Source organism: Acomys minous (genome assembly GCF_964271855.1).
Source record: "Acomys minous genome assembly, chromosome: 6".
NCBI lineage: Eukaryota > Metazoa > Chordata > Mammalia > Rodentia > Muridae > Acomys > Acomys minous.
The window spans coordinates 122,309,518-122,336,341 of NC_140487.1; the positions used below are offsets into that span (position 1 = coordinate 122,309,518).

At 52.2% G+C, this 26,824-nt stretch overlaps 1 protein-coding gene across 1 annotated transcript in view; it reads right to left on the minus strand.

Annotated features, from left to right (window-relative positions):
* Positions 1–3,261: 3,261 nt before the first annotated feature.
* The window catches only part of PEX14 (peroxisomal biogenesis factor 14), a 131,313-nt gene continuing 107,750 nt past the window's right edge, over positions 3,262–26,824 (minus strand). Inside the window, exons 5-9 of the mRNA XM_084786746.1 lie at positions 13,350–13,435; positions 10,282–10,384; positions 9,046–9,143; positions 6,119–6,210; positions 3,262–4,469 (exon numbers count right to left, since the gene is read on the minus strand). Of these exons, the coding sequence (XP_084642872.1) occupies positions 4,010–4,469; positions 6,119–6,210; positions 9,046–9,143; positions 10,282–10,384; positions 13,350–13,435 (839 nt within the window). The 3' untranslated portion in view covers positions 3,262–4,009. The remainder of the gene's footprint in view (positions 4,470–6,118; positions 6,211–9,045; positions 9,144–10,281; positions 10,385–13,349; positions 13,436–26,824) is intronic.

The window sequence follows — 26,824 nt, forward strand, 5'->3', positions numbered from 1 at the left end:
TCCTCTGCAAGAACTGAGACCCAAGTTTGGTTCCCAGAACCACATAATGTTGGGCATGGTAATCCCAGTGCTAGGAGGCAGAAGCTGGCAGGCTGATGAGAGAGGCATCTCTCAGAGGGGTGGACAGGGTTCTGGATGGCACCGGAGGCTCTCTGGCCTCCATGTGCACATTTACAATGTAACCAGAAGCAGTCATAGCTCCCTGTCCACCAGCCATGGCAAGGGAAATGGTCTCATGACAGTATGCCTGTGTCCCACGCTGCTGGGTGGAGGAGTTCGAACACTAGTGTGCTATGTGAATTTCCCACTTAACTTTCATCTCAGGATGGGCTTGGTGGCTGTATGGTCAGTCGAGGAGCAGCTGCATCTAAAACCACGGCCCCATTGCTCCACTTACTTGGGTTTTCTTTTCTGTCTTTTGAGGGTCTTACCAAAGCTGGCTCAAGCAGTCCTTGCTGCTGCAGCTCCTCGGGTAGCTGGGACTGAAGGCAGATGCCACTGGACCTAACATCCCTGTCCCTTTAAAGTCTTCCCAGGTCTCACCAGGCAGCAAGGAAAGACTCTAGGCATCTCCTTATAACGTTTCAATAAACCTGTGCCTTCTGGAAGGCCCCAGGCTGCAAAGCCCTCAAAGAAAGTGAATAATGAAGCCTGGCCCATCTCTCAGATAAAGGAACCCCAAAATGCAGGCTGAACTCTCAAACTCATTTTGATGACCTGAGAGCTGGGCTGTACAGGCAGGGGTGTGGAAACAGCAGGCCCCTGTGGCCACATATAACGTGTGCAACAGCACAGGCGTGTCACCCTGAGTAAAGACCCTGAGGGCTTTACTTTTTAATAATGCGACCCTCTGCTAAGGGTGAGACAGCTACAGCTAAGATCCTTCTCTGAGCCACTTGGCCAGACAGGGTGGGTCTGGACGAGAAAGGCATGTGCCAAGGTCAGAAGCTGGTTGAGGACAGTAGCCAGGACCCACCTGCCAAAAGGCCCCCTGCCCAGGGACTTCACACGAGTGGGACCTCCCCGGTGCCTTCCACTGGAGCCGGGGACTCTTCTCTGGCATCCCATGGAATATGGCATCCCACAGTACAGAGCAACACTGCCTGCCTCCTCCTTCCCTGGGCTCTGAGGCAGCAGTGGAGGACAGCCTCCAGAGGAGAGGCCTGGCCAAGCCTCCCCCCGCCCCCCCGCCCCACGAGCCTGTGTCTTCTCAAGCCCGGTTGGGTCCCAGAGTAAGTAGTGGGTATGAGGGCCCCAAAGAACATTCTTCTATCAATAGGCAAGTCACTCATCACGAAGAGGGTTGGATTATTAAAAAACAGGGAATGAGTGAGACAGAATCCTATAAACACAAGCTATAACTCAGTCATCCAGGGAGAATATTCCCCCTATTCCCAAGTTTTTCCTAAATATATGTATTTACACACACAAACAGAGAAGCCCAGTATTTGGGGTACAAACTTAGTAGTCCCTGGGCATTCCATTTGCCCACCAACAATGCCTGGGAGGCCTGATGCAGGCCTCCCACAAATCCCAGTGATGTCCTGTGTCTGCTCTCCCCCCCCTCCCAGCCCCCTCCTCCTTAGGTGACACTCCCCACCCTGTCCTTTCTGTCCTGCCCAAGGTAGCTCCAATGAGTCACCGGCTCTGGGGGAGGCCAGAGTCTGAGGGGAGCTCACGCACGGGGTGGGGGGTGGCTCAAGACAGCTGGGCACGGTCTCCAAGCACTGGGGTTCGTCCTCTCCCAAACGACACTTTATAAAAAGACATCGTAATTGAGTTTAATAATGTACTCCCTTCCAGAAAGGGCCTGACAGGCGCTGCCTGCTGCTCACTTCTGCCCCATTCCAAATATTTTTACCTTATTTGGATGAAATGCATTATTTTTCTAATGAAAGGCTTTTTTTTTTCCAAAGGGCCGTTTCCCCTGTCCAGCAGCCGCCTTTATTAGGCAGCCCTCACGCAGTTTTGGGGAGGGGCGTTTCTCTCCCTGAAGTCAGGCCAGACTGTCCTCAGAAGCAGAACCAGGTTCCTGTCCCTTCTCTTCTGAGCTTGAGCCCAGAACTTCCAAGCTGGTAATGGCCCAGGTGGGGAGAGCCCGGGCCCAGACCTCCTTTCAGGCCCAGCTCTCGCAGCCCTAGCAAGGACAGCATTATGGGATGGGGAGGCTGCCGTGCCCACACATTTAGCAGTCACTTCCCCCGCCCCCCACTCTGGCTTCACTTCTGACCCAGGGCATCTGCCCTTCTAGACTTTTCTGGCTCCCTTTAGAAGGAACCTCAGGAGTCACAAAGGGTTACTGAACCAAAGGGGGCTGTGGTCCTTGGATCCAGGTGTTCCACTCAGGAGAGGGGCATGGCCAGCCCTCTGAGGGCCCACCTCAGGTCCACTCCCCTGCCTCCTGACAGTGAGACTCCTTGGAGCTCCTGGGAGAGCAACGTCCCCCAGGCATGCAAGCTGGTCATCCCCAGGAGTGAAGAAACATGGCTTCCGCACGGGGACATGAGGAGAGTACAGGGAACGCTCTCCTGAGTCTCTCTGGGGACCAGGTGGCTAAAGATCCAGTCCTGGGGATTCATGTGAGGTGATAAAAGGAAGATGTGAGACAGAAACAGGGGTGAGAGGTAGGCATTTTCCTGGACAAAACCGAGCAAGGCCCCAGCCCTCAGCCATGCTGGTATGTCCTTCCCGCCTGTCCCCCTGCAAGGCCACTGCAGGGGCATGTGTCATGTCATACTGCATGGCTCCATTTGCAGTAATGACCACTACAAGGCACTCTCCACTTCACAGGGCCACACCCACGCGAGGCACATGATAGGACACTCTCCATGGCTCCAGGCATGACCAGCCCTGGGTGGAAGGAGCGTGCCCCTTGGAAGGCACTCTTCCTGCCCCAGCTCTCTGGTCACAGCTCAGCACACTGTGAAGGTTAAAGGGAGACAGGGAGGGCTTGAGCGAGCGAGCGAGGAGCGAGGGACTAGCAGTGCACAGACAGGCTCCTGGGGAATGTGCATCCATTTAAGGAAGGCAGCTCATCCCGCAGCGCCAGGTCTATATACAGTAACGAGCGAGTCCCTTCCTTCCTGCTCTCAAGGGAATGTCGCCCTCCACAGACACCAGCGCAAGGAAGGAGCCCCTCCAGTCTGGGTGAGTGCCTCTGACAGGTCCCTCAGGGCCCTGCTCTGGTGGTCACCTGGTGGAGCTTTAGCTGAAACCCACCTCAGAGGCACAGGCACTAGCAGATGAGGTCAGAGTCAGGAATTAAATATGGCAACTCATATTTATTACAATTATGTACAGTCATATCTTATATTCTGAAATCTATACATGATCACATAAATGAACATGTGTTTCTCAGTGGGAAGGACAGATGTGGCTGTTCGTCAGGAAGGCCCTGCTGCCTGGTTCCACAGCAAGAGGGAGAAGCACGCCTCAGCACCAGGACACAGCAAGCGAGGGTGGTCGAGTGTGGTGTAGAGGACAACAGGGCAGGTGGCCTGGGAACAGGTCCCCAAGGGCAGCATCTGTCACCCAGGACCTGGCTGTGGGGAGGCTGCAAGATGTACAACCAGGGCCCTGACTTTTGGAACAGGCAGAGAAGAAGCCACAGGCCAGGCCAGGCCAGGGCACAGTGAGAGACAGCAAGACCAAGGCGGCTGCAGTTCCTCCCACACTGAGGTGACAGGAGGCAGAAGATGACATGAGCTCTGGCCATGCATGGTGTCAGGTAGTCAAGACACTCAGAGGACACACCTAGACAAGACACCTGTCCAAGGAGGGGGCTGGGCGGAGGCTTGAGCACAGAGCTCCTGAGTCCTGACCTAGCCAGAGCCCCTGGGGCTGGGGGAGGGGCTGGGGAGGTGTTTGGGAAGCTGGTGAACAGAAATGCAACCCCACACTGCTGCATCTGCGGACAGCCCCACCCCTACCTGGGTTGCTGGCCCCCCTCATGGAGGCAGAGCCACACTCACGCCCACTGGTGTCTGGGTGCTGGGAAGGCAGGCCAGGCCTAGTCTCTCTCACTTTCATTGCTGGCGCCCTCTGGCCGCCGCAGCTTCTCTACCTGCTCATTGATCTGCCCGTCCCCGCCGCCCCGTCTGTCCTCCCTCTGTACCCCAAGGACATCCTCCTCATCCACATGGCTCACATCATCCTCCTCCTCATCCTCCTCATCCTCCTTGTCTTCCCTCTTCTCCTCCTCACCCTGTACCTCCATCCTCACCTGGCCCTTGACATCTAGCACCCCCTCACCCTCCTCCTGGGGACCCAGCAGGTGGTACGTTGCCGTGGAGCCCTCAGGGCTGTGGCTCTCCTTCCCAGGAGAGGAGGATGTGGATTCATTGCTGACAGGGGAGATGTCACTGCTGCTGTGGTGGTTCACGGCGGCGGGGCTTGAGGGTGATGGAGACTTCACTGGGATCTGCCAGGAGGGGATCTTCGGGGCTGATGGAGAGGGAGGGAACTGCCTCCTGGTGGTGGAAGAGGAAAAACAGAAGTAGGTAGAGCCTGGAGACCACATCCGGCTCCAGTGGCATGCACTGCCTTGGTCCCTAATCCCTGAGGGCTCAGTGATGGCAGCAGTTTCTTCAGGGCCATGAGGCAGGGGACTGCAGAGTCCCTTTCCTTTTAAGAGTAAAGCCTCTGGGCCCCCCAGAGATCTCATCAGCCAGGCTAGACACCAGAAGTGTCCTGTGCTGCCCAACACTGTCCTATTGTAGACTTGCTCCACGCCAGGCAGCTGTGGGCTGCTATCTGGGGCCCCAATACACTCTGGAGCATACCCCACCCCATTCACACTGTCCCTGCTCCACTGCTGTGGCCACACAGAGAAACCAAAGGAAGCAAAAGGGACCAAGGCTGGGAGCCCAAGAGCCCCTGGCTAATGTGCCCATCATCTCAAGAGAAGCAGACGTGGGGAACTCTGGCTACTGTCCAGGGGTCAGAGACATTCAGACCAAAAGGGTAATGTTAGGACCCTTCGCTGGAGACCTCTGAGGCCAAACTTTGACCAAGGAAAAGCCAGCTCTCCTTCTAAGCCCTGGGCCAGCAGCCAGCCCAGCCTGAAGGCCTTTCCAGGAGAGACTTGGGAAGTTGGGTCAGCATGGTCATGGCTCAGAAATGCAGCTCCTGCCCAGGGCTATGCTGCCTACCAGCAACGGCCAAAGTCTCCAAGCCTAGCGCCCTCCTGGGGGCATTTGCCCCACACCCTGCGCTGCACCACCACTCATTAGCAACCTAAACACAAGATCTCAGTTTGTTGTCTGCTTGGCTTCGGGGTCACCTGGTGGTCTGCATCTGTCCCCTAGCCACAGAGACACTCATCTTCTAGGTTTGGAAGGCCAAAGCCTTCTAAGAACAATCTGCACACCCTGCCTGGATTGGCCACATCTTTTGTAGAGGTATGCCCCCACACCCCACCCTGAGACTGTGAAGTGGGAGGCTCTAGGAAGTGTGGCCCTCCAGCCTGGGCTCCTCATAGCATCCCTGACCCCATCCTTGCTCCCCTCATACAGCCCATCTTGGGTGTCTTCGTCTTGCCTTACAGCTCCTAAGCCCTTGGCCAGGCAGCACACACACATCCAGGCACAGGCGTTAGGCCACGCTCAGGCCGACTGACTGCTCATTCCAGCTTCCAGGACACCACATTCTCAGCTTTCCAGCCTGGTTGTTCCCCAATCAGGGCTGCACTGGGAACAATGTGCTGCTACTACAGGGGTCACCAGGAAGCTTCCAAGGGCCCAGGGCTGGTTCTGCTGGTGCAGTTCTCACAGCCTGTAGCCCTCAGTGAGACGTCAGCTGAGACAAGGCCATCTGGAGAGGTCACTAGGCTCTGGAAGGAGTGGCCACTTCCAGGTGCCCTGTGTCAGTCAGTAAATGTCATGTACCAGAGTGCCCTGCTCTCTGCCTCAACACTGTCCCTCTTGGGGACAGTTAATACTACACCCACGGGCACTGTCCCCCTGATGTGGGAAAGCCCCTTGGGAAGTGCAGCTCAAGATCTTCATCTTCCAGCTCAGGGAGGGGTCCTGTCCCTCCCATGACTGCTGGCCAGCCCACGAGCTTCCCACACCACCAGGTTGACCTTGGACAAGGCAGAGCCCCAACCTTCATCTCCTACCGATTCAAAAGAAGCCCTTTCAAGGAGCTGATTTCCGACTTGAGCTCATTAATACTCTGGGACTCCAGGATCCAGCTGGTTGATGTGGCAGCCTGAAAGTCAGAACACAGGTCACGCGGGTCACAGGTCACAGGGGTACAGGTCACACGGGTCACAGGGGTGTCTGCTGTCCGTTTGGGTCGGGGCTGAAGCATCTGCAAGCCATTCCGGGTCCCACACTGCCAGTGTCACACCTACTTGTGACAACACCCTACAACAGTCCTCAACTTCTGACTCAGTATACAATGATGCTAGGAAGCCATAGTATGTTCTTAGATGGTGCTACCGTATTCATGTCTAAAGGTAAAATAACAAAAAAAAGCCCTTGTCTGTCCCACAGACACCAGTTTGTCGTGGTGAGTGATGTATCTGGGGACAGTGGGAGGGGCTGCTGCAGGCAAGAGAAGCATTTACTTCTGTTGAATACTTGAAAATTCTATTAAAACAACCACCAACAAACACAAGCCACCTCACAACAAGCCCTGGAGAAACCACGCCCACCCTGAGGAATCAGCACAGTCCAGAAGCCACTGGGGAGGGAGGTGTTGGGGGGGGGGGGGAGCGGCAGACAGGGAAGCCTGAGCACCCATGCATCAGCGCTGCCTAGAAGCAGGCCAAGATGTCAGCCTACCCTAACACAATCTTCACACTGCTTGGGATCCCTGGCTCCTGGCTAGGACCTTAGGTCTCCTGAGGCTTCCCAGAGTCAGGGAGAATGTTCCTAGGCAAACCCCACATCAGCAGAACCACCTGAGGAGCACTCCACTTGATCCTATTCACTCTATGGGACAAATCAAGGCTGAGTGAAAAGAAGGGCTCAACCTAGTCCTCAAAGGGCAGGGGCAGAACGTTTTCCTAACACTAAGCCTTGAACCACCCTGCTGTGTGAAGGGGAAAGGCTAAGTGGCTGTCCACAAGTTGAGGCTGTGGGTAGCCACCGGGGCGGGCGGGTCTGTGATGTTGAGTGTGAGCAGGCAGGAGAGGCAGGAGGCTCTCACTTCACTAGGCTCTCTTCAGGCGCTGAGGGAACATCCCAGATGTCCCCTGTGTGCCGTGGTTTCTGACACCGGCGGGGGCACTACAGGCTTGCCTACACACCCACTAGGCACACCCCTGCAGAAAGAAACCTCTCAGCTGGGACTGACAAAAGAAAGACCTGAGCAGGCTGGGAGGGAGCAGGGAGCAGACCAACGCCCTCACACACAAGCCCACAGGGTCCCTAGCCCAGACCACCAGACAGCAAGGCCCAGGAGCCACTGTTCTGGCTTCTCTGAGACCTTGAAAGCTACAGCAGCCCATTAACAAGGGAGCAATTTCCACTCACTGGCCACAAAGGACTCAGATTTCCAAACGCACATGGTGCCAGATGCCAGGATTTAGAAATAAAATCTGACATCTGGGGCTTTTTAGCCAGTCTCTTTAAAAAACAGTTGTAGCAAACTCACAGGCTTCAGTTTTATGTAGGTTTTTAATTACTTAAAGCTCTTCTTTTCATTTTTTACAGTGCTCCAGTAGGAGTTTGGGAGGCAGATATAAAAACTTACATTACAGCTGAGAAAACATAGCTCGAGTCTTTGGTTTATGGGGTAACAGGAGTCCTCACACACCGTAGGCCTGGGTGCCAGGCTGGAGCCCCATTTGAGCAGGGAGGGCAGGGCAGGGCCCTGTGGGGCAGGAGCTGTGACACTGTGACTCTTCTAGACCTCAGCAGGACCCAGGCCAGCCAGCCCCACCATACTTAGGAGCTCAGCACGTGCTCTTCATCTTAGCTTAGGGCCTGAAACAGTTTTCCAATTTCCAGAATAGCTGCTGACCACTGGCAGGCCACAGATCTGAGTGACAGGAGTCAGGTGGAAGCCACACGGCCCTACCAACTGCTTTACAACTGTCTGTAAAGGACACACAGTCCAGCAGTGGTAGCACCCAGCCACCTGAGCCGGAAGTGAAATGGAGCGGACACTGGGAGGGGGCTCTTGGGGACCTTCCTTGCAACAGGGATCCCAAGCTTTACCAGAGGTGTAAAGATGCTTTGTTTCCTGGATTTGCAGCCTAGCTGTGCAGAGGATCAGCATCCCTAGAAGCAGCTCAGGTGGGACCCTTCAGAGGATCCCATGGAGGAGACAGATGTCTAAGATGATGCCCTGGGGGATGATGCTTGACACCCAAAGCTGAGGAGGACATGAACCTGGGCTCTGGCTGGTATCAGGCACTACCTTAACCCCTTAAGCAGTGCAACAGGTGGACACTGGTCTCAGCTCCATTTACATACAAAGGCTCAGAAAGGTGTAAATAACTCGCCTGCGGCCAATAGCGAGTGAATGGGAAAGCCAGGATTTTATCCCAGACAGCCTGACCCTTCAGCCTGCTGCTGAGCAGACTGCTTCAGATCTGGGCAGTGAGGCATGGAAAGCACTTTAGTCAACCCTAGCTGGCTCTACTTCCTTTCAGATCATCTGACCCCGTGGATTCTGGATCTAGACAACTGGCCTCTGCAAGGCAAGCCCGGCACCTTAGGCACACTGGAAACTAGAAAACTGCCCACGGTGCATTGCTCCTCCGTTGCCTGGACTCCTCCTACAACCCCGTCTGCAGGGGCATGCCTGCCATCAATGGTCCACCAGCAGAAGGTGGCTTTTCCTCCCTGCTGTCAGGAGGTGGCACAGAGACAGGCAGGCTGTCCTTGGTAAGGCATATGCTACACCAATGCAGTAGTGACTCCCTTTTTCAGTAAGATGGGTAGTGTCAACCCTTGAGGTGTCACCCTATGACAGAAGATAGTAAGTAGAGGACACAGAAGTCAGGCACATAAAAGGCAGTAGAGAGGTCATGAAGGGCCAGGACTTAAGAGCTAAAAGGAACAGGACACCCAAAGGCCCAAAGATAAATACCTTGGCAGTGGCCAGCTCATGGGCCAGCTCCTGGACCTTCTGCTGCTGCTGTCTCAGTAGCTCTTGGACAGAGGCCAGTGTTGTCTGTACCTGAGTCACTAGGGAAGAAAGCGTCATGTCTGGTAAGTCAGTGTCCAAGGTTCCTTCCCTGCCCACACACCTGCAAACAGCTCACCTCCCTGCTACGGGTAATTTATCTGCAGGCCCTGCCCCCATACCCAGGTAATTTATCTGTGCCTGGGGTGATCCACCCGCACTGTGTGTAACCTCTGGTGTTTCTACTCCATCTTTCCATTGTGTGCCTGTCTGTGGTCAACAGTATATCCCTCTGCACCTCTCCCCTCTAATTACGCCTGGCTGTGACGTGCCTGGCTCTCCAGCTCCCAGCATGCTCTAATCACTCATCTCACTGGCCTCACCGTGTCCTTGGGTGCCCTAGGACAGCTTCAGTCTCAGAAGGGCTGAGGCTCAGGTCTCTGCTGTATCCAGGGATGGGACAGTGCAAGTCCCATCTGTGCTGGTTTCTCCCGTTCTCTACCCCACCTCCATGTGACCTGGGGGGGCTGTAACTACTAGGAGTCCCTGGCAGAAGAGCTAAGAGGAGTCCAGGCAGCTCTGCACAGGTGCCAGCGAGGGACAGAGGCTCCTGCCTGGGACAGGTGCCTCTCTCTCTCTCGTGCCTCAAGGTTTAGATTCACAGCTTCCACTTAGTAAACAAGTTCATAAGGAGAAGAGCCACCTCTGCCACAACAGGTCCCAGCTAATCTGGGCCATCGCTGGGGCAGCAGGTACCGAGTGCCATCCGTGTGGAGTCGGTAACAGAGGAGGTGGCCAGGGTCCCAGGAGCCACAGTAATTACAGACTCTCTTGACCCTGCATTGGATTCTTCGAGGGAAGGGGGAAAATCACTGAAAACCCCCCTGAAAACCTCATAGAAGCAGAAATTAAAAATGAACTTTACAGCCCTTAGAAAGGCTGTCATTTTATTCCCCTTATTAATATTCTGAGGTTGGGAGCCTTTCCGTAAAAACATAATTAATTGAGGCCGCGCCGACAGTAAACAAGCAATTTCAAATTAAACCGAAATGACGGCGGCTTCATTTGCAAATGTGAACAGATTCTCAGAGCAGATAAATGAAGTCACCACAGAGTGGAGACGGAGGGAGAGGGAGGGGCCGAAAAGGGGCTGCGTGAGGACGCTTTGAGGGGTGACTTGATGGAGTCATTAATCTTTACCTGTCTGGGCCACGCTGCCACTCAGCTCGGAGAGACTTGCCGCCATCCTCTCCAGCTGCTTCCTGTCCTCCCGTCCTCCCAGGATGAGGGGCAGCAGGTACTTCTGCAGGAAAGAGCCAGGTGAGTGGAGTCTCTCAGACCCCACCCTCCAACTTGCCCTGGTCTTCTGCAGGGTACTTGACAGAAGATCCGCACACTCCTTACTAGAAAAAAGTGCTTGAAAAAGTTACGAGACTGAGACTGTGGCCTCACAAGGTCTACCTGAACAAGGGCAGAGACCAAAAAGAAGTGAATGAGTCTCCAGGTGGCTGGGGCTGCACCCCAGGGCCCAGCCACACCAGGCCAGGTCTCTGAGCCTCTCCTCAAGCAACAGAAAGGCGTCTCTTTGTGAGGGAGACCTCACTCCTTTCATTTAAGTTTCTTAGATATACATTTCTAGGGTGCTTTCAAATTCCATTTGAAAAGTTCTAAGGAGAGACTGCAGAAGGAAATGCCAGAAACTGGCCCTCCTGGTGGCTTCTGGGGAGGAGAGCAAGGCAGCTCTTCACTGTGCCCTTTCTGAATCCTTCACACTTCACCTCTGTGAAGGAAGCAAACCGCCTCGCCGTCCAGACACATTACTAGAGCTGAGCAGACACTGTATTGCTGGAGAAACTGGAGGAAAATCATCAGACTTCTGGGCTCGCTGATCTTCCGTGGTGGGCATAAGACATGCAATAGGAAGCCCACTAAAGAGGTCACCTTGGAGTCTTAAACATCAGAAGGGGATTCCTTCACCTAGATCCTTCCAGAACTGAAAGACAGGGCAGAGGAGAAACTGCCCCAGGGGACACCGAAAGCCAAGGCTGGTGATTGCAGGACCACCAAACAAGGGCACCTAGAACCAGCCTCCCCATCACTCAGGAAGGCAGGGGCACAGCTGGTGACCACCTGCAGGGCTTGGGACAAAGATGTACAACTGGGATTAGAGGTAACAGGTGTTAGGAGAAAAGGGAAAAGAGAACCTATGGTTTGCCGCCATGCAGTGTGGGACCTGGAGGCCTTCTAGGTCGCCAATCTAGGAGGGCGAGCCTGGCAGGTGATACCCAGAGAGAACTTAGGCTCTAAGTCCACTTGTGTCCCAGGCAGGTAAAAAGAGGGGCTGTTCTCCATCGCGGGAAGAAAAGCAGATCTCACGAGGCGTGTGGAGAACTCATTTCGAGAGACTCGGAGCGGAGCTCATCATTTAGCATATGCACAGAAGCCGTTTCTATTTTGCAAAGTGCTTTGCAGCCAGTGTGAGTTATTACCCACAACTGAGCGAAACTCATCAACTGCGCCCTGACGTTTCCTAAGTGCGAAAGTCAAGAAATTCTCAGCTGCATAACCAACTACCCCATTCCTGAGGCCGGAGCCCAGGAGCGGGGAGTGCTGCTGCCACTCCAGCTAAATCCTTGTGTCTGTATAAAACAAGGCAGCCCCACTTTTTCTAAACTTAAACTACTAACAGATGTTGAAGACATGCTTGTATCGCCATTGTGACCAACCTTTCAGTGCTTCCTTTCTTATTAAAACAGAGGCTGGTGGCCAGAGCCCCCTGGAAACAGATGACAATCTCGGTGTCACCTCTGACCAAGGTGCCACACCTCCTGTTCTCTGGGGGGTGGGGAGGTGGGCTGTCACTGGTGATGAGACGATCACGTGCTGCCCCCAGGACCTTGGTACTTGTGAACTCTGTGTCGATGCCTGTCTGCAGCTAGTGACCTGAGAGAGGCCGCCCCACACAAGGCTCTGCAGCAGCTCAGAGCGGGAAGTCCCATGCCTGAGACACTTTGCTTCTGAATTTCTACACAAGAATGTCTTATTCTGGCAACAGATACTCTACTGAACAGTTCTATACTGCCACAATCTGTCATTAGCTCTTGTATGAGGTCAAAAAGTAAAAATCCAAGAATGCAAGGTCTGACCACACTTCATGTGCTGAAAGTGACACTGCAAGCCTGGGGATTCAACAGTCCTTTAGAAAGAGTTAGCGGGTGCAGCTGGAGTTGTGCGAGGCCTCAGAAGATCTCACGCTCCTCTCAGGGTGAGTCGCCTGGCTGAGGGCCATCCTGGCTGTGCATCTTGTAGCCTAGTCTCCGCAGCAAGGCTGGGCCTTTCCACTGGTGTCAGGAGAGGACATGTTTGCTCAGTGCCTTCAGCTCGGCTGTGAGCATCCACTCTGCTCTAGAGGGCAGGCTGAGTCACAGGCCCAGGGAAACCCCGCATGTATACAGATGCTACCACAATCCACTGAAAACAAGAAGTGGGCTCCCCGAGCTAGTTGTAAATACCAGAGTGGAACAAGGGCATCTACGGGGCTTCCCACGTGCCAGCAGGCAGGGAGCCAGCACTGCCTCAGCGCTATTCCAGGATGGACTCCTGGCTGTCACTGCATGCCCAAGGCCAGCTATGCAGATGCCGTGAGCCATCATACCCAAAAATGGTTAATACACCTGACCTACTGAGCAACACAGCACTCCTTCCCCGCCTTCACTGTGCTCAAAAAGGCTTGCTGGAGCAGTTGAGACAAAGCAACAAAATCAAGGCCTCTCTCAGTGTTGTTCATGGTCTCAGTTCCCTCACTGACTACTGTACCCAAAGTGAGGACCAACAGCGTGGGTAGGCACAGTTTCATACCACTGCAGTCAGACTGTCTGTCTCAGCCCCATCTTATGGAGGCAACTGTGCTCTGGGACAGAGTCAGGTTCAACACACGTAGCTACGCTCCAGTGTCCAAGCTCGTAAGCACTAGGTTGTCTGTCCCTTTAATGTACATACTTCTCACTGGGACCAGGCCCTGCTCTAAATACCGGAGGCAGCCTTTGGATCAGGCGGCGGGTGGTGGTCCAGGGTGGAGAGGAGAAGCCGCAGTGCTGTGTGCCCACATGTCTCTCCTGCTGTGCTCCCTTCTTCCACCACAGTCCCTGTGCTTGGGGCCAGGCACCCACTGGGTGTAGTGCCTCTGTAAGTAGGCAGGGGCCAGGAGAGAGGGCTGGACACCACAGGGTGGCAGGGCGTACCACTGTGGGCCCTGGGAAGCAACTTACCTTGTAGAGCTGGTGAAAACCAAATGCAATTCCTGCCATGATGACGGCCAAGGCACCGTAATCTCGCCATCGGGACCCTCCGGAGCCTGCAGGTAGGGAAGGAAGAGGAGAGCTAGGACAGGTGCTCAGCACGCCTCCCCAGGGTGTCTCGGTGAGGCACACCGCTGCAGAAAGCAGCTCTGCCCTCTCTTCTTCCCAGGCTCCCAGAACCATCTGCCTCACTTGAAATGAAAGTGACCTGAGAGCACGAGATGCTGGGCAGAGGTGGCCAGCCACGCAGGTCAGAAGGCAGAGGAGAAGTGAGGACCGCTGGCCTATGAGGCCAAGGAACAAAGGACTGTTCTAGGGGCTAGTGTGTGCATACCACACAGAGCGATAAACCACGCCCCTATGGCCTCGGCTGCCCTGCTCTGCTCAGTCCTTAGGCTCTGAAGACGCAAACCAGCAAAGGACCAACAAGGCAACTTCTGAGGGTGCCGAGGGACAAGGCCTGTGTCCTGTGTCCAGAGTGGGTGGGTTGGGGAAGGCAGCCAGGGCCCAAACACTAGCCCACAGCAGCGGGTCGCAGGAATTGCCGCAATCAGAACTCTGTGTTTTAGGAGAAGTAAACTACCTCTGGCTACCCCTGTAGTACGCCAGAAGTGGGGGACATTCTTGCAAGAGACACAAAGGCGAATTTAGCTGAGCTGGATCAGCGGTCAAGGAAGTCGTAGAAGGAGAAATTCGGGGGCTGGAGAGATGGCTCAGGTTAAGAGCGTTGTCTGTTCTTCCAAAGGTCCTGAGTTCAATTCCCATCAACCACCTGGTGGCTCACAACCATCCATAATGAGATCTGGTGTCCTCTTCTAACGTGCAGGTGTATATGCAGGCAGAATACTGTATACATAAAAAGTAAATAAATTTTTCAAAAAGATTTATTTATTTATTATATATTCAGTGTTCTGTCTGCATGTAATGCCGGCAGGCCAGAAGAAGACAGCAGATCTCATTACATATGCTTGGGAACCATGTGGTTGCTGGAAGTTGAACTCAGGACCTCTGGAAGAGCAGCCAGTGCTCTTAACCTCTGAGCCATCTCTCCAGCCCAGGTAAATAAATCTTAAAAAAATAATAAATAAAGGAGAAATTCTTCTCAGCTTGCCACGTTGTTGAGGACTCGAATGAGCACCCAGTGCTCACCACAGGGCAGGCCGTGGCCAGTTCACACCGACCAGCACAGACAGGCCCACTTAACCTTTATTGTGTTTTTCCTTTCTGTAACAGTAAATGGAAAATTCCAAAAAGAAGCAACCCACAGGCTTTAAGGTGTTCACCATTCGAAGCAGCATGATGGAATCTGAGCCAGCCTGCTCTGACCTTCCCAGGCATGGCTTACCTCTGTCCAGAGTATCCACGCTGTGTATGCTACCTGCCTACCACACACTGGGCACCATCTTGGCTGTCAGACTGACTTTCTCAGTATCTCAACACAGAATCTAAGTGACCCTTATTTCACTTAACAATGGCCTCAAAATATAACAAACAGACAGAGATGCTGATAATTTAAATATGCCTAAGAAAAGCCCAAGTATTCCCTTAAGAGGAAAAAGTAAAAGTTCACAATAAGAAAAAAAAAGTGCGTGTGCATGCGGGGCTGCCCAGATCAAGGATGCAACGTGGGGAGGAGGTACATGCTTTTCATGATAGCACACTGTCACAGTTACACTTTACCACTGTCAATCTTACTGTGCCTAGTCTGTAAGTTAAACCTTGTCACAGCCATGTATGTACACAGAGCCCAGTCTCGGGCTTCCTGGGGTCCTGGACCGTGCCCCCTAAGGGCAACGTCCCCACAGTTCCAGATGAGGTTCTGCTTGCACAGGAGAGGTGGGTTCTCTACCCTCCACGGAGGGTTCTGGTGTACAATCTGGCCTGCTCTCTCCAGGCCTCTGGGGCACAAGTCAGTTGGCCTCCTCTCTGCCCAGAGGAAGGACAGAGCATGGTGGGCACACTTGGCAGTCATGGATGAAACAAGGTACTGCGTCACAGGAAAACTGTCCACAAAGTGCCTGACAGGCTCTGCTGAGAGGAAAGCTGCCTTCCTCCAAAAGGGAGTCTGGGAGAAAGAGACAAGAGTCTGTGGGAACCCTCAGAGGAGGACTGCAAACACCGAGCCAGGATCCAGCTTTGGCGCTTAGGGGTTCTTCTGCAGCTCCCTTCTCTGCCTGTGTCTATAAGCTCACAGAGGTGCTGGGCACCATCTGCCATCTCAGGACCCAAGGAGAGGAGCAGGGCCTCATGCAGGCTTAGTGCTGGGATGTGGGCATGGAGGAGGGGCTGTGGGGCTACAGCCCAGCCAGGGAAGCCAAGTCCCCATGACCTCCACAGGGGGAAGGGGCACACCCCTCCTATCTGGGCTACTAAACAGTGCTCTCAAGAGGCAAGACGGGATCTCCAAGAATGCCTCCTTTACTACCACAGTCCCCTGTACGTGGCCATAAAACTGCAATCAACATAATGCCTTCCCCCAGCCTTCAACTCCCATTTTGTTGCTGTCGTTGTTTTTAAAGATTTATTTATTTATGTATACAGTGTTCTGCCTGCTTGTACCCCTGCAGGCCAGAAGAAGGCATGAGATTTCACCATAGATGGTTGTGAGCCACCATGTGGGTGCTGGGAATTGAACTTAGGACCTCTGGAAGAGCAGTCAGTGCTCTTAACTGCTGAGCCATCTCTTGAGCCCAACTTCCATTGTTGTCCACATTCTGATGGGACTCAGTTTAAGCATGAAGTAGCAGAAGTCAGTCTACTGTAAAGGGGCATTCTCTGCTACAGCAGTGCTGTCCACAGCTCCACGTTACTCTTCCCAAGAATGTTACACGCATGTAAAACATGAGCTGGGTGTCTGAGTTTCCTCTTTTCTCCCATCTCTCAAAGTCTTTCCCACAGCTGTCCATGTAAGCTCCCTGCTGACAGGCACTGAGCACCACATACATACTGCAGACCTGTGTCGGCTTCCATACCGGACACTTGAAAACCGGAAACTTCACAAGGACATGGTCAGAAGGGAGGCATGGCTGTGACTCTGAGGCACTGCTAGAGTCCCTCCATAGGGCTTCACCAACCCACGCACCAGCCACGTACTCAGCGCCGCTCCAGTGCGTGCAGCACATGTAGATTCTGCCAGTTCAGGGGCAGCAGCCTGGGGCTTCTGCTGGCTTCTCATGGGCACCCAGCTCACTTTGTCTGCATTTCCTTTTTGGCATAGTTATCTTTTCTGTTTTTCTACTTCATTTCTTTCCCTTCTCACTTTTGAGAGACTTTATACTGCACAGATACTAGTCCTTTGTGACTAGTCCTCATAAACACTTTACTTCTTTTCTTTAGGTTCTACTTATAGTTTTGTTTTTGCTTTTTGAGACAGGCTTTTTCTGGCTGTCCTGGACTCGCTATGTAGACCAGGCTGGCCTCGAAATCACAGAGTCTGCCTGCCCCTGCCTCCCTGAGTGCTGGGATTACAGGTGTGGGCCACTGCTCCTGGCTTCTACTTATGTTTTAAGTGGCATGCAGATGTGTCTGTGTGTGTTCACAGATGTTTGCCAATGTGTTCTTTTGTGATTCTGGGGTTTGTGGAATGGTTAACCACAATGTCCCTCCCCACTCTCCATGTGGACTGCCCAGGGACGCCCCGTGAGGTATTCATATCTGAAAAGCCATCCCTTGAAGGCAAGGACTTCCTTGCCTGCTGTGGGCATCCCTGGGTGCTGCCAATTCCCTCTAGTTCCATAGGAGACTCTGAGACTCATGAGGTGGGTGACCCTCTCAGCTGGACCCTGGAACTCACGGCCTCTAAGTCCTGTGTGGGCCTTTCCATCGCTCCACCTTTCTCTTCTAGTCGGCTTTGCTCTTCACGCCAGATGTAAAACACAACCGCTAGTGAGTGCAAGTCCATTTTTAGGAGAAAAATGTGGTGGGAGAGTGACCTTCCCACACTTCGAGAGTTCCTTGTTCCAGAGGGGCATCTATCTATGCGACTCAAATCCCCAGAGAACACCTTCATGTGGTGCTGCCATCAGCAAACCACACTCACCATTAACTCTCAAGTGGCCACTGGCCACTGACTATCCTACAGGAAGGCAACTGTACTAGGCAGAAAACTCAAGCCGACCCCAAGCCGGCCGAGTCAGCTGTTCCCCCCCACACACACCTCCCATGTTATTCTGCTGACATGGAGACCCTGAAGCCAAGCAGCCCCCAGAGTGTGCGCTCTGGGGGCTCAGACCCTGCACAGCTGGCCACCAAGCAGGAGCTCTGCCCTCCCCAGGCCGGAGAAACACCTGTGGTTCCTCGCCAGCTCACCCTTCACCCTCACTGCTGCTGCGTTCCTGCAAGGCTCGCGTTAAGAACATTTTATTGCCCCCTGGTTTTCATTATTAATGAAAAGGGACCAGAATGATCTTTCCTAAAGTTCAGAGAGTCTATAAAGACTAGGGGCTGAAATGCCATTTTACTCGTTTTAGAGATGTGTGATACAATTCTGTCTGTGGCAAAATGAGGAGAGGAAAACTCAGACGCAAAAGCCTTTTCCACTGCACGGCTTCAAGGGTAAAAGGCTCCATTCAGACAGCACGCATGGCTCACTCCCTCAGCCCCACCATCTGCCTGCTACCCACCGCCCACTCTGAGGAAGGTTCTCCTGGGTGCAGAAGACTCTCCCATCACTGACTCCCCAGTGTACGAGAGCAAAGCACAGGGCCAGTAGCTTCAAAACACAGGGTCAGCAACTTCAAGATACAAGGCCAGTAACTTGATGGCTCCAGCGGGGAAGAAATCGGAGATGAAAAAAATATTTTCCCAAAATAGGGTTTATCTGTTCTCTGTTACACAGAACCCTGGCTATCCCGGACTCTCTTTGTAGACCAGGCTGGCCTCGAACTCACATCGATCCACCTGCCTCTGCCTCCGGAGTGCTGGGATTAAAGGCGTGCGCCACAATGCCCGGCCAAAAAAGCTTTTTTAAAAATTACTGCATTTCCTTATTTACGTATCTGTGACTATGGGATGAAGGCACACACATGTGAACGCCAGGGAACAACTTCTGTGAGTGTTTTCTGCTTTCACCACATGGGTCCTAGGGATCAAAGCTCAGGTCGGCAGGCTTAGTGGCAAGAGGCTGCACCCATTGCGCCAGCTTCTCGGCCTGAGTAAGCTGTACAACTGGGACTGGGGAGACGGCTCCGCACTTACGAGCACCTGCTGTTCTTCCAGAGGACATGAATTTGGTTCCCAGCATCCTTGTGGTGGCTCACAACTGTCTGTAACTCTGGTTCCAGGGAATCTGACGCCTCTGAGGGCACTGTACTATTACATACCACACCCCCCCCTCTCTCTCTCTCACACACACACACACATACACACACTGAGAATTAATTTTTTTAAAAAATCTGTTTTTAAAGACTGCACAGCTACCAGGTAGCCAGATAGTCATACCTATAATCACAGTATTTCTGGGACTAAGTCAAGAGGATCACAAGTTGGAAGATGGCCTGGGCTACATGACAAAAGTGAGCAGGAGGAAGCTGGAGAGAGCAAGAGCAAGAGCAGCTGCTTCTCTCAGATCCTGACCACTGGTGGCTCTTCCCTGAAGGAGCCATCACCCAAATGGCAGAATGGAGAGCTCCACCAACAGCATAGCCCTGGTGGCTTTGTGAAGGACACCGGACAACGATGACTACCCCACACACCTGAGCAGCTCTGGGACTGTGATCTAAGGTGGTGGTGGTGCACACCTTTAATTCCAGCACTTGGGAGGCAGAAGCAGGTGGGTCTCTGAGTTCCAGGCCAGCCTGGTCTACAGATCAAGCTCTAGGACAGCCAGGGCTACACAGAGACACCAGACTTTGAATTCCCCCAACAAAAGAAAACCAAACAAAAGACATGACGGGACAAACAGCCTTGGCAAGAAATTCAACACCCCTGACAACACCTTCCAAGCACCTTGAGACAACCTGGCTGCATAGAGGTCTCTGGCCCAGAGGCTCAGAATTGGTGCAGCTGTGGGGACAGTAGCCATGGTGGCAGGGGAGCATCTCCAAGACTCTGTTAAGTCTCTGAACACCAACAAAGCCAACACTGCTGTCTCTTTCACTGTATCTCCATTAACGGAGGAACCCCTTAGCACATGAAAACAGACAAAGCAGGCAGCAGTGGGTACAGGGCGCAGGTACAACAGACCATCTGAGCTGGGAGTATGGTCTCATCGGCCCCAGCAAAGGCTCATCGGCAACAGCCCTGCAATGTGGCTTGTGGCCATCCTGCTGAGACAGTGCCCTTGGAAGGCTGGTGGCCCAAGCACAGGGCAGGGCAGCAGCCGACATCAACAAGACAGACGCACTCCCCTCCTTGGGCATCAAGGCTAGAGCAGTAACTCCACAGTAGCGGGCCTAGCTCCTCAAAGCAGCCCTCCAGCTCCACTCAGAAGCCACCCTGAAAATTAAATGACAAGACAGGCTCACTCAACAGGGTCCTGGACAAAAGCCAGTCCACAAATCAGCACCTGCGACAGTGTGGAGGGTCTTCTCACAGACAGTAACTGAAGGTCTGCAGGCCAAGCTCAGCCAGGCTGGCTACACCATGAGGCACACACGACAGTGTGGAGGGTCTTCTCACAGATAGTAACTGAAGATCTGCAGGCCAAGCTCAGCCAGGCTGCCTACAGCATGAGGCACATGAGGCACCTGGCTGTGGCAATGTGGACAGAGGGAGAACTGAAGCTAGAGGCCAGCATCTAGAAGCAGGAAAGCAAGGCTCTGTGCACAAGAAGTGAGCTGCTCAGACAGGTCAATTTTAGCTCTTCCACATCATGTTGATCTCTGTCTGGCGGCTTATTATACACTGTGCATGTTATGTCATATATAAGGCAAAGAAGCTTAATACTAAGTTGCCAAGCAGCAGTCACAGCCAACAGACTGCAGGCCTGGTCCTACATGGATTTCCAGCCAGACATGGTCTTTTCCAGTTTTCATGGGGCTGAGAAGTAATGTCCTCTTTAGGCAGGAAAAAGAGTGAGCAGTGTATGCATATCCCAGCATCACAGCTGAAGAACTGTGAGCTCTGAAATCAGCTGAGTGTGTTTCAAGATCCTCAGGGCTCAGCCCAGGAGCTGAGGACGAACTCGGGCAACACAGGGAGGGTCTCAACAGGCAAACCCAGGCTAGGGGTATACATAGCTCAAGGCAGAACATGTGCCGAGCGTGTTTCCAGGCCCTGGGTTTAACCCTTGACACCTTAAAAAAAAAAAAAAAAAAAGGGAAAGAGAAAAAGAAAAGCCAGTTAGTTGAGGTGGCTCGTGCTTGTAGTTCTGATACTTGGAAGGCTGAGGCTTGGCTTGAGTTTAAGGCTGGTCTGAACTACAGGATGAGGCCTTTTATTCATTCATTCACCCTTATTATATTATTCACCACACACACACACAAGATTATTGATATATATATATCAGCACTAATTAAAAAGAAACCAGCTGGGCACACACCTTTAAATCCAGCACTCAGAAGGCAGAGGCAGAGGCAGAGGCAGAGGCAGAGGCAGAAGGTTCTCTGTGAGTTTGAGGCCAGCCTGGTCTACAAAGAGTCCAGGACAGCCAAGGTTACACAGAGACCCTGTCTCAAAAAACCAAAAAGCATCTAGAAGAGTTCAGAAATAGACATGTTGATGACCAACTGATTTTTAACAAGGGAGTCAGGTCATCCCAGTGGGAAAAGGGACAACCAATGTGACAATGGCACTGGAACAAGTGAAAATCCACATGAAAAAGTAATGTGTTTAAACTGTAAGCAGAAATTAATGTGCCACACATGCAAAGAACACAAACCACATAGCCATACAGATCCCATAAGAAAAAGAAAACACAGAAGTCTTAGAGTGTTGGCATGGACAAAGGCATAAAAAGTGAGAGTCACGAAAGGGAAAACAACTGAAGAAATGGGCGCCAACAAAAGGCACCATCACAAAAACGAAAGGCAAATCACAGGCTGCATACCAAATTCCAGCAAGGAAACCTGGAATGGCCAAACAACGACAGCAACAACAACACCTCAAAACTCTAACAAAGGAGTCAATGAAGATGGCATAGTGGGTAGACACTTGCCACAAGTCCGATGTCCTGGGTTCAATCCCCAGAACATAAATGTGCACATACACTCTCTCACACACATATACACACACTTACACACATATACTCTCACATACACATACAGGTACGTACACACACACACACACACACACACACACACACACACACACACACACACACGAAATATGTATGCCAGCATGGGTCAACTCCAAAGCATTAGGTAAGACACTGAGCACAGAAACTACGTGCCCCTAACTGAACATAGATGGCATCTGTGAGACGGTGGGGCTGTGGTGACAAGGCACAGCCTGGCTGTGAGCAGAATGAAGCATGGAGAAAGGAACTTTTTAGGGTAACAGAAATCACACACACACCCCTTTTGGGATGTCCTACTTTGTGGCTGCAGTGGTGGTCACACCAATAAAATGAGTTACCATTTATCAAGTGGGATACTGCGAAAGCAGGACTCTCACTGCATGTACATTCAGAAAACTGATTAGGAAGAAAATAATCAAGATCCAGAAACCAGAAACTTGGTATCCAGCAATTCCATGCTAGACACCAGCCAAGCAAGTGTCCACGTAAGATCTGCACACCAGTGTTCTCAGGAGCATTGGTCGTGCCAGCGGAAACTGGCGCTGGGGCCAATGGCAGTGCTCAGCAGTAGAGTACCTGCCCAGCATGTTCAATTCACAGCACACAAAAGAACCCAAAGCATACCAGGAGACCACCTAACTGTCCATCAAGCGGGTAGACAAAATGAGGACCATTCAAACAATGGACTACTAGCCAGCAGTAGAAAGGATGCTGCAGTGTGGGTGAACCTCAAAATCATTATGTTAAGAACAGAAGCCAGCACAGAAATCACCCACTCTGTGATTGCATTTACCTAAAATGCCCAGAAGAGGTGAGTTTATAGAGATGGTTGCCTGGGGAGAGGAGTAGGAACAAGGATTGGTAGTGAATGGGTCCAAAGGGTCCTGCAAGAGCAGAAGAACTCTCTAAAGCTGGCCTGTGACAATGACTGCACCTCTTAGTTGATTTATTTAAAAAAAAAATCACTGACCTGTACACTTGACATGGATGAGTTTTGAGATACATAAAATATACTCCAATAGTTCTAAAAAAATTGTTTGAGAAGCTGGTGAAACGGCTCAACAGGTAAAGGTGCTTGCTGCCAAGACTGGAGCTGAGGTCAGTCTCCAGAGCCTCATGACAGAGGACAGCCCACTTCCACAAGCTGTCCTCTGACCTCCACACATGCGCGCACACTCTCTCTCCCTCCCCCCACCCCCACTTTAAAAATTAATGATAATGAAAATGAAAGAAGATGAAACTGAGCTCAGAACCAACTGCAGACCTATAGACTGACAACACAGGACCGAGGCTTCGTGTCCAGCACTATATATAAAGCAAACACCATGAGACATCTTTCTAGGGAAAAAAGACAGGCAAAGGCCATGGGTGGGAAAGGTGTAGGTGTAGGTGTAGGTGTAGGTGTAGGCCATCAGAACTACAGTCTTTTCCTTTTCAAATGGTAACTGCCAAAAGGCCACAAGGCCTCCCCACCCCCACCCGATGACCAGCTTCAGCTCCTTCCCACTGTACGTGGAAGGCAAAGAACAGAGACTGACACTCCAGCTATCTGACAAGAGGACACACGGAACTCCTCTAATTTAATAGTAAGATGAGTAACAGTCAGGAGACCAGAATAGACATGTCCCTAGAGGAGATGTGCAGATGACCAATAGGTACTGTCCTGACCATGCACCTCAGGAAGGGAAAGCCAGCCTTGGGGAGTTAGCGTCACTGAAGCTCCAGTCTGAGAACACAGCTGCTGCCCGGGCTGACGCTGTTAGTGGGAAGCTGACTCGGGGCAAGAGCATAGGAAAACAGTTTACAAGTTTCTTATGAGGTTAAAGCTACACTTAACATACAAACCAGCAATTCTCCCCCTCGGCATTCGCCCAAGAGAGATAAAAGCGCACAGAGACTTGCACATGAACGCTCACAAGAGTTTTATTCACAATGGCTAAACACTGGAAAGAGCCCAAAGTCTATCAGCTGCTGAGTGGGTAAACAAGCAGCAAACCTCCTTCCATAGGCCTCAGTAATAAGATGAGGCAACTTCTGACATGCACAGCAACTCGGATGCATCTCAGCACTGCGCTGGGCAGAGAAACCAGCCGCTAAAGTGTACACGCCATATGATTCCATTTATACAAAACCCGGGGAAAGAAAGATCTAACAGGCCCCGAAAAAAAGCAGAGCTGCGGTTGCCCTAAGGCAGGATGGTGGTGGACTGACTGGAAACGGGGCACAAGGGAATCTTTTGGGGTACTGGAAATGCTCTGCAATGTTATGACGGCTACATGAAGTGCATGCACACTTAAAACTCAAGTGGTGCAACTACAGTGGGTGCATATTATTCCATGTAAACTGCCCTCATAAAGATCACATGCACACACCCCTGTCCAGTGTTTTTTCTAGGAAGTTAGTGGCTGAGTAGAGCAAAACCCAAAAATGCAGGTGCTAAAAGTTTTCCCCAACCTGTTAGCGGCTGAAACCAAGAGACAAACATGATCTAAGGACTCTTAACAGAGCCGGAAAAACCCACACCTGGTAATGCTTGACTCTTAGAAAACAATCTAACATTTCGATGTTATAAGGAGAGATAATAAAGTAGCAAGTCTTACCCTCCTAATATGCCAGCTGAACCTTTCTAAATACCACAGTGAACCTACCACTGGAACCAGCATTGGCTGGGAAAACATCACCCTGAGTGTAAGTGTTCACATCCGTTCCAACACCACCTTGCTGGGCCTGGATGATACGGAGGGCAGGAGTGACTTGGACAGGCATAGCTCCCCCAGAGTCTGCCCCACCATTTGTCAGCCTCCCTTGTAGATGGGGAAGATCGTGCAACCACGCTCCAGTCAGCAAGGAGGCGATGGAGAGGATATGACAATTTCCAGGTGTCCTCAGGGGGCAGCTGGTCCTTTTCCTTCCTGTAGGTTGTTGGATGGCAGATGGGGCAGATGGGGCTGGAGCAGGTAGGCAGGACAAAACGGATGCCAGTAAGCTGTCAGAGATACAGACCGGGGTCTCTGAAGACTGCCAAGCCTCCGTGGTGGGCTAGATGGCAGAGAAAAGCTTCTTTCCGAGATGGAGCCCTGACTTAGTAACGTGCGAAGCCAGCAGAAGCCCCACCCTTCCAAGGCTCTGGAGATCCCAAATGTCTTTCCTACGCACTGAACGGAAACTCAAGGCCATCGCCACCCAGCACAGCAGTGGCTAGTCATCTCTGTCCTCCAAATGCTGGGCTTCCATCTGCATTAGACAGTGACCTTCTGAAAGCAAGCCGGGCCTTTACTGTTTCCATAACCTGCCCAGAGCAGCAAACATGCACCAACCATGAGAAAGGTCTGGCTGCTGGGCAGGTGACCAAATGGTCATTGTCACCAGGCAGCTTCTTCTCAGCTCTCAACACCTCTCCACCATGGTTCACCCAGGCAACAAACATTTCTAAACACCTGCTAAGTCAGAGCCTCAGGCCATCAGAGTTGTTGTTGCTGTTTTTAAGCCTCAATGCTCACAGATTAATAGGGAAGACACTGAAGCAAACACGTAAACGCAGTGTGGTAGGGAGCAGCGGGCTGTGAGAGCCACAGGACACCTCTAACAGGACAGAACGGAGCGCTGGAAAGTCGCCCTGAAGGAGTGGGCAGTGGCCTCCAGCCGTGGAGAAAAGTGGGCAAAGACAACAAGGCGAGTGAGAGGCTCAGGCAGGCGCACCCCCAAACAAACGACTTGAACATTGGTCTAAGGACAACTTTGTCAAATAGACAATGCAACTTCAAAAATGATGCTATCACATGCCGCTGGCTGTCCTGTCAGTGTGGCGGCTTAGCTGTCAGTTTTTGCCTCTCCTCAACACGCCCCAGCTTCTCGGATCACTCAGAGGTCCTTAAGGTCATCATGCAGCTTCCTGCCTTCACACTCTTGTCCACCCTGACAGATCACTGAACCCATCACCCATGGGGTCAGCGGAGCATCTCCTCTCAGGAGCGCCCACGCCCCCTCCCCGTCCTCTGCACCAGCTTCCTCCCTGGTCCCCACTCCCAGGCACTGGTATGCTGGCTTAACCGGCTTCCCCACTAGAGGGGAGCAACTGGAGAGAGCGGTCAGGCTTGTGCTACGGTTTGGAGCTTGTTCCCCAGGTGTGCTCAGGAGGCAGCGAGAGCTTCAAAGTCTAGAGGGACCCAGACCTTCAGCCACCACGGAGTAAAGTAGGACCCCAGAGCCTTCCTCCCTTTCATCTCTGACCATGACACAAACAGTTGCTCTATCATATGCTCCCTGCCACTGTCACCCAACACCCACGACCAGAGAACCCAACCCAACAGGTACCAATCACAGATGAAACACTATTTCTCTTTCTGAGTTGACTCTCTCAAGTCTTAGCAATGGAAAACTGACTAATGGATTTTGTTACTGACCTTTCTGTCCCTGGGGTCTAGCACAGGGCTTCGTATCTAGGAATCACTCAATAGTGAGTGCTTGCTCAGTGAGTTCAGATGAGCAGGATAAGCACATGTTACTAAGTAGGGCTGTAACAGAAGCACACTGAGGAGAGCTCTCTTAGGACTCCTAATCACATGACTCAGAGCTTTTCACCAGCCCCAGGTATCGCTGGTCTATTTTAAGAAGAGGCAGCAAAAGCCCAGGCCAGCCTCTGCAGGGGCTGTTCTGTCCATCAAAGATAAACGCTGGCATCCAATATTGCCCACAAAATCTGCACTGGCCCTGCCCATACTCCAGAGCCCCATGGTGTTCATCTCTCTGGGTGAAAGAAGACATATCAGCTCTGCATAGACAAAGACCCAGAGTCTCGCTCACAGGGATGGTAGGTGCACACACACAGAGTCCCGGTTCAAAGTCAAACAGAATGAAACCAAAAGGAGAAACAGGGTATCAGGTTTCTTCCTGGAAGCTAGCCTGGCTTTTCTTTAGCTCTGCCTGACATTCTCTGAAGCCCTAGGAACACTGGCTTATTCTCACACTACCTGACACCAAGTTTCCCCAAGTGTCACCTCCTGCCATGTTCACAAAGCCTACTGACTTCCTTAGCCCACATTAATTTTTCTCATTTTTGTAATCTTACAGAATTTTTTTGTCAGTATAATTAATTTTGGCATTGAATCATAATGTCTGATATTATTCTCTTTTTCTTAAGAGCCTGTAAGGTTCTGAAAGATCCTGCTTTGGAACTCTCACGTGACACACTGAGCTGAGACTCCAGTAGGTGCTTACACACGGAACTGCACAAGCACCGCTCTGGGGGTCTCCACACCTTCTCCTCACC